Source organism: Microcebus murinus, chromosome 8, assembly GCF_040939455.1.
Source record: "Microcebus murinus isolate Inina chromosome 8, M.murinus_Inina_mat1.0, whole genome shotgun sequence".
NCBI lineage: Eukaryota > Metazoa > Chordata > Mammalia > Primates > Cheirogaleidae > Microcebus > Microcebus murinus.
This window is the reverse complement of record NC_134111.1, coordinates 65,246,418-65,254,901: the sequence shown is the minus strand read 5'-3', so window position 1 is coordinate 65,254,901 and position 8,484 is coordinate 65,246,418. Positions and strand designations below refer to the sequence as shown.

Here is an 8,484-nt window from a genome sequence, read left to right as displayed (position 1 = left end):
TTGTGACAGACAGGGTTTTAACCTCTGACAGCGAGATTCATTGTGGAGCAAGAGCCAATCATAGATCCTGACGACACTTGTCTCATCTAAGTTGGAATATAAAAAGCCACTTGGAATACAGTATAAAAGATTCACTGCTGTGGCAAGTTGTCTCTCAGACTGTACATGCATTAAAATTTTGCGTGGCATTACTCAAAAGCAAAAGAAAAGCAAAAGGAAGAAATAAGAACAAGGAAAAAGATTGTACTGAATTTTTAAATCATGCAAAAATTGCAAATCTATGTTTATATTTACCTGTTTATGCTGATTGTTGCTGGTCCAGTGGATCTAAATGAGAACAGTGAGCAAAAAGAAAATGTGGAAAAAGAGGGGCTGTGTAATGCATGTACCTGGAGACAGAACACTAAATCTTCAAGAATAGAAGCCATAAAAATTCAAATCCTCAGTAAACTTCGCCTGGAAACAGCTCCTAACATCAGCAAAGATGCTATAAGACAACTTTTACCCAAAGCTCCTCCACTCCGGGAACTGATTGATCAGTACGATGTCCAGAGGGATGACAGCAGTGATGGCTCTTTGGAAGATGATGATTATCATGCTACGACAGAAACAATCATTACTATGCCTACAGAATGTAAGTATCCCTATTAGTGTATATCAACAGTTTTGCTGACTGTTGTTCCAGTGATTATGAGAAACAGATCTATTTTCAGGCTCTTTTTAACAAGCTGTTGGCTTGCATGTAAGTAGAAGGGAAAAGAGTTTCTTTTTTTCAAGATACCATGAGAAATATATTAATGAGACTAAAATCTGCTGCATTGTTTCCTTATAGAGCTAATAAACTAAAAAATAAAATGCTTGCATAGCACTGCTGTTACTTAGTTTAATATGGCAAATATAGCATGCTTATGCTTTCACAGCCTAATATTGCTGAGGCAAGGACTGTGAGACACTATAAGCAATGCTAACACTTACATAGAATTTTGTAATTGCATTTGGTTGTCTAAAATATGTATTAATAATGTTTCTCAGTAATAATAGAGGAAGAAACTTGCTAGATGTTTAAGGTTATTTGAGCACTGCTGAACACCTACAGTAAGAGTGATTTCTGTAATTCAAAACTATCACTCACAAATTAAAATACTTAATTTTGAAAGCTGTTACACTGAAGAGTATGAAAAAAATTTTAATGTATTAGTAAGAGCAATAATGAAGTAAACATAGCATAATGATAATCATGAGCCAAGTATCAGAAAATGCCTAAGAAATAAACATCTCAATTGGGTGGAGTATAGCTCATGAGGTCCTACTTGTACCTTAACTATGGTACTATTGTTAAGAGTACTCGGTTTGCATATTTCTAAGCAGATACATTGCTTAATAACCTTCTAAAATATTTTATTCTTTATAATATGAAGGTCTACTGCCTGTGGCATCAACATTGCTTTTGAAAGATAATATGTTTCATACAATTCCTTTTGCAGTCAGCTCAAAAGAATAGTTTCTCCAGGAAAGGGAGACAGGCACCTTGACAGAGAAGGCATGACAAGGAAGCTTCTGTGCCATATCTGTTATCTTGCTTTAACATAGTACTTTGTACACTCTAAAGAGGACTCAAAACCATTTCAAAATATTATTTCCCTTATTAGATAATTAAGTTACAATGCAACAAATAATTTTCATTTAAGACACTGCTATCAAATAGTCCTGGAGTCGATTTATCTTTTTATAGACAATTTTGGGAAACCAAAAGAAAATAAATTGTTAGTGCTTGTGCTTATACTGACAGACTGGCCCTAAAGACAATACTTCCTAATTTTTGAGACAGTATGAATAGAATATCCAATTTTTTGTGCTAATTACCTGCTTAGTTTTGCTCCTTTAAAAGGCTAGCCCACTGCCAAAACGTAACAGATGTACAATATTTTCTACTAATTCCCGAGGCTCAGTGACTTGCTCAGTGCGTCTTGTCCCCAGGTAATTCAGGCCTGGGGGAAGGGTTCCTTCTTCCAGACTGATTGGTACAGCTGCTCAGTAAGTGTAACTACTCAGATTCCCAAAGAATTCTAAGTGGTTGTTCCTCCACAGTGTTTCTTGTTCTCTTTAATCATCATCATTTTAAAATTTCATTCACTGTTCATTCCTATCTAGAATTTTCCTTTGTCCATAGTTCTTTGGAAGAGGAATAGATTCCTCATCAACAGCTGAAAAAATATATATCTAAAAAAATTCTGAAAAGCTAGGATAATTATTTTCTCTGATATTTTTTCTGAGCTATGAAGTTCTACATAGTATTTCATTTTAAAAGACTGCATATGCATATATTATCCCAATAGAAAAATGCTCAACTATTAATGTGGGGGGGTTGTTCATTTTCTTAATGAGAAATAGTTTCAGCAACTCTTCTCTTTTCTTATTCATTTATAGCTGATTTGCTAATGCAAGTGGATGGAAAACCCAAATGTTGCTTCTTTAAATTTAGCTCTAAAGTACAATACAACAAAGTAGTAAAGGCCCAACTGTGGATATATCTGAGACCCGTCAAGACTCCTACAACAGTGTTTGTACAAATCCTGAGACTCATCAAACCCATGAAAGACGGTACAAGGTATACTGGAATCCGATCTCTGAAACTTGACATGAACCCAGGCACTGGTATTTGGCAGAGCATTGATGTGAAGACAGTGTTGCAAAATTGGCTCAAACAACCTGAATCCAACTTAGGCATTGAAATCAAAGCTTTAGATGAGAATGGTCATGATCTTGCTGTAACCTACCCAGGACCAGGAGAAGATGGGCTGGTAAGTGATAACTGAAAATAACATTCTAACAATCTTATGTTTTTATTCATAATATGAATGGACAATAGTGAAAAATAACTATCAGTTTCCTGTGATCATAAGCCAAGGTATCTTACCCCAATGGGAGCCTTGTACCCAATAAAAGTAGATGTATAATTTCATATCCTATGAAACTCTGCCTTGATATTATTACTTTGCATAAAGATTTAAAAAAACAATTACACCATAGATATTAACTTCTTAAGGAATTCTTTTGAATTGGGAATAAAATAGAAAGTGTTTTCATTGATAGGATATATGATTATATGAATAAAAATATGAACTCCATATAGTGTATGCTAGTATATAACCAACAAATCAAATCATTTTTTCTCCCAGAAGGGTGTCATATGTGTTAAAAATTTTTGGCTTAGTATAAAGCAGATAAAGCAAACTCAAAAATTATAATTAAAATAAAATCTTTTTATTTATAGCAATTAACTAAATGTGATATGTATAGGCTTATATGTTATTAAATGTATTTAAAGTCCTTCATGCTAAATATGTTCATTACTTGCAGGATGTTGATGTACTGATATACATATATATAGACAAATAGATCATTTTGTGGAATATCTCTAATAAAAATTTAATTTACAGGCTAGTTAACCTTTGCCACCTAGCTTATTTCTTAGCATTCTTGTGCAAGAGTTTACTTAGGGAATGCCAACTAATATCAGGCCAAGTAAAATATAATATCCCATATATTATAAAAATTAATAAAAACCATTTTAAAGTCTAGTATAAGTTTAGGGTTACTCTTCTGGCTTACCTAGGCTTGTATTTACTTCTGTTTTCAAAAACTTATCTAATGTGAGCATATCTTTTTATTTCCGTCTATTAACACAATTTACAACAGAAGATTATACTTGCAAACAACAAACATAAGTTATTTTAAACATTTTTAAAGGATCTTACTTATAAAGATTATATAATTAGCAAATCAGATATACTTTAAATACAAACATATTCTTTAAAAGACTATACAATTTTACAAATGATCTTTTTTCTTTAAATATGCTACATTAAATTTTGATGACTCCCAAAATAAAATTATTCTTTTTGACAATCTTAAATAACAATAATTACCAGGTTTATTTACATTTTGATATAGGATAAAAATCACTATCAATTATTTACGAAAGTGTTCCTTTTTATAGGTGGCATCTTAATTATTAAAATCGATAATGTGAAAGGTTTTAAGTACTATTAAAAAAGTGGTTAATATGATGTATTCCTCAGATTTTTCCATATAAAAGAAAACAAAGTCTCAAATGCATTAAAACATTGGGGCAGGGACTGGACTAACAAATTATTATTTAAATATATAAATAGAAATATTTTTCAGTGAAAGAATAAAGAAAATATCATTGTCTCTTCTTCTGAATCTGTCCTTCCCTTATTTAGGCGTTCTCTTTCCAACTCAATATGCATACCACCTCCTACATCAGCCTACCTTCCTTTTTCCTATTACAATCTATATAGTGCTGGGAGGTAGCTATTTTGCTCTGGTTTTAATACCCAAGTTTCTCCAAGCAAAGACTTAGGGAATAGAGGATGGATGAATATACCTGTCCCTCCAGGAGTCATCAGACATATTTAGCCAACATATTTAATCATGAAACATGAAGGAAGCTCACCTCTTTCCTCCCTTTCCCACTTTGTCTTCCTCCCCTCCCTTTCTCTGTTCCTTCTTCCCTACCTTTGTTTCCATAAGTATTTTCAAGACATCTATCATGTGTCAGGCAGTCTGATACTCAAACTTGTAAAAACAAAAATCAAAAAGACTTAGGACTTATCTCAGGGGAGTTTGTATTGCTGTTATATTCTTTTGAGCCATAAGAGGAAAATCAAGCCTAGTGTAAATTAAAATTCTCTAATGCTATGCCTTTCACAAATAAATGTGGTATAAGCAAAATGATTAGATTCTTTCTTTGATAATGACTTCTTAAGGTAGGTAGGAAAGTGTTTCAAAGTCTACATTAATATTATTGCTTATTCTTTTCTTTTCACACAGAATCCCTTTTTAGAGGTCAAGGTAACAGACACACCAAAAAGATCTAGAAGAGATTTTGGTCTTGACTGTGATGAGCACTCAACAGAATCGCGATGCTGCCGTTACCCTTTAACTGTGGATTTTGAAGCTTTTGGGTGGGATTGGATTATTGCACCTAAAAGATATAAGGCCAATTATTGCTCTGGAGAGTGTGAATTTGTATTTTTACAAAAATATCCTCATACTCATCTTGTACATCAAGCAAACCCCAGAGGTTCAGCAGGCCCTTGCTGTACTCCCACAAAGATGTCACCGATTAATATGCTATATTTTAATGGCAAAGAACAAATAATATATGGGAAAATTCCAGCCATGGTAGTAGACCGCTGTGGGTGCTCATGAGATTTATAGTATGTTCATAACTTCCTAAAACATGGAAGGTCTTCCCCTCAATGATTTTGAAACTGTGAAATTATGTACCACGTACTACAGATCTAGATATGCTACAGTCACTAAAGCATAAGCTACAGTATATGAACTAAAAGAGAGACTATATGCAATGGTTGGCATTTAACCATCAAAATAAATCATACAATAAAAATTTTATGATTTCCAGAGTTTTTGAACTAGAAGGAGATCAAATTACATTTATGTTCATATATACTACAACACAGGCAAGGGAATGAAAGCAATTCTCCTTGTGTTCTGATGAATTAAAGGAGTATGCTTTAAAGTCTATTTCTTTACAGGTTCATTTAATATTTACAGAAAAATCTATATATAGTATTGGTAAAATGCAGGATTGTTATACACCATTGTTTGAATCATCCTTAAACACTTGAATTTATATTGTATGATGGCATACTTGGTAAGATAAAATTCCAAAAAATAGGAATGGTACACGATATGCAAGTTTCCATTCCTATTATAATTGGTATAGTATATTAAAAATCCATGCCAATGGTGCTAATACAATAATAGGTGGAATGAATGATGTTATTAGGTTTATCAAATAAAAAACATTCAGTAAAATACTAAGTTTCTCCTTGCTTCAGGTATAATTTCATACACTTCCAAATGGGGAATGAATTTTCTTTAATGAAAGAAGAATCATTTTCCAAGAGGCCAGCTTTCAATTCTGTAGCATACTTGGAGAAACTGCATTATCTTAAAAGGCAGCCAACATTTTTATTAAAATTGCAAAATTACATACTTGAAGTTAAATATTTGAAGAAGTATGTTATTTTTTCTTTGCAAAATTATAACACTGCCTTTGAAACACAGCGGTTTTTATGATAAAATAATGGAAATGACTGATTCTATCAATATTGTATAAAAAGACTTTGAAACAATTGCATTTATATTATATAATATGTATACAATATTGTTTTGTAAATAAGTGTCTCCTTTTTTATTTACTTTGGTATATTTTTACACTAAGGACATTTCAAATTAAGTATTAAGGCACAAAGACATGTTATGTATCACAGAAAAGCAACTGCTTATATTTCAGAGCAAATTAGAAAATTAAATAGTGGTCTTAAAACTCCATATGTTAATGGTTAGATGGTTATATTACAATCATTTTATATTTTTTTACATTACTAACATTCACTTATGGATTTATGATGGCTGTATAATGTGAATGTGAAATTTCAATGGTTTACTGTCATTGTATTCAAATCTCAACGTTCCATTATTTTAATACTTATAAATATTACTAAGAATACCAAAATAATTAACTCCATTATCTGAAGTGAAGAATAATAAACTGATGCTATCTCAGCAAGAACTGTTACTTTTATTTTATAATTTGATAATGAATATATTTCTGCAATTATTCACTTCTATTTTGTAAATTGGGATTTTGTTAATCAAATTATTGTACTTATGACTAAATGAAATTATTTCTTACATCTAATGTGTAGAAATAAATTATATAATAAATTATATTAAAGTGTTTTCACATTTTTTGAAAGATACACAGTTTTTATTATAATGATTAATTCTGGATTTCTGATTTTTACTTTATTATAAAAGTCTAATGGTTTAGTATAAAAGTTTGGTTTTAGGAATTTTAGGTCTACTACTCTAGTTCTCATGAGTGAAATTCTTATTAAATTAGTCCTGGCCAAGTTGTGTTACACATATGAAAGCAAGTGCTAGTTATATCTGTTTCATTTCTCTTTATCTTGACCTGAAAACTATTTATATGTTTTCATAGGTTCAATTTCCAAATGCATTGCAATTGGCAAGGGTGTATGGTCCTAGAGTTACAAGTTCTACTGAGCCTCAGGGATACAAGGAAGCTATGTTTTTTCCTAACACATAATGATACTGGTACATTTATTTGAGCTTTGGGGGCACCAATTTTCAAATTGAATTGCAAAATAATTATAAAGTACCTAGAAATCCTAAAGTGCAATACCATACATAAGTATTTTTGAAGTGATCCCTCCTCTCCACCCCTATCAGTTTATTAACTTAGCTATAAAGCAGTGACTAAGTTTAGTGGGGGAGGTCATTAAAATTCTATGATGTTATGATTCCTAAATAATTTATAATATATATGTAATTTTAATCATTATATTATTCATTTTATAAGAAATAGAAATTTTAATTCAAATATATTATACTTGTTTTTATCATTCATTCTAATAGCACATATTAAAACTATAATATGATAAAAATCCATTTAAAACATTAAATGATCACTTTTTGAAATAAAACATATGAATACTACCAGTAATGTAACTAGGAAATTAAACTATAGGCAATGATATGCAAGTCATGGCTTGCCTGGCATGTGACATACAGTGTTGAAATTTCATTTGCATGGTCATTCAGTTCCAGTTTACACACTGCAAAACATATCAAAGCAAACTATACTATTTTGGTCACCCCTGAGTAAGATGTCAAGCAATGCAAAAATGGTACTAAATTTAGTTCATTCATGTCTAGATGGCATTTTGCGGAGGATGTCTTTGGAAAATGAGCATATTTACATTAGATAACATGCACAGTTTATAGCAAGATTATCTTTGTTGTCATTGAAAACATTAGCTCAAGGAAATATTTAAATATATTCTACTAGGTTACATATCAAAATACTTCAAAAAGTACCACATCCTGTCAAGAACACAGGATGTTCTTGAATGTAAGATTTTACGTATGAGGCTGCCCAATTTATCTGACAGGAATAAAATATATGTATTATGATAGACAACTCTCTAATAAGATAATTTATAAAAGTTGAATATCTCATGTCAATTTTAACATTACACTAAATATTCCTGGTACAGAAATATATAGCTTGGCAATGAAGCAAAGACACACATGCTTAGTTTTCATTGATTCCAATTTTGGATTACTGTAAGAAAGAAAAGTTTTTAACAGTATAATATTATTATTTCTGCTTCATGATAAAGGTGATGTTTTAAATAAACACAAACATATATCTTCCTAAAAATTCATTTTAGTAAAATTTACTTTTATTATATATTTATATACATACACTGTAGGTAAAACATATTTACCAGAATTAATTTATAGAAATTTAAAACTATTCCCAGATTCTGATCCTAAGGAGATCTGTTGGAAATTTCTCTTGAGAAGGGCTAATAGTTATTTAATTAATCTTAAATGTAA

General features: G+C 31.0%; 1 protein-coding gene across 1 annotated transcript; it reads left to right on the top strand.

Moving 5' to 3' along the window:
• On the top strand, positions 1–6,816 carry MSTN (myostatin). The gene is made up of 3 exons (XM_012776873.3): positions 1–634; positions 2,428–2,801; positions 4,858–6,816. Exons 1-3 carry the CDS (start codon positions 262–264, stop codon positions 5,236–5,238), a joined length of 1,128 nt encoding a protein of 375 aa, XP_012632327.1. The 5' UTR covers positions 1–261; the 3' UTR covers positions 5,239–6,816.
• The last annotated feature ends 1,668 nt before the right edge of the window (positions 6,817–8,484 follow it).

Excerpts from the sequence above, each read along its gene's own strand:
- MSTN (XM_012776873.3), top strand. The coding sequence starts at position 262 with ATGCAAAAATTGCAAATCTATGTTTATATTTACCTGTTTATGCTGATT. Across the intron at positions 635-2,427 it reads CATTACTATGCCTACAGAAT|CTGATTTGCTAATGCAAGTG; the intron begins GTAAGTATCCCT and ends ATTCATTTATAG. Across the intron at positions 2,802-4,857 it reads GACCAGGAGAAGATGGGCTG|AATCCCTTTTTAGAGGTCAA; the intron begins GTAAGTGATAAC and ends CTTTTCACACAG.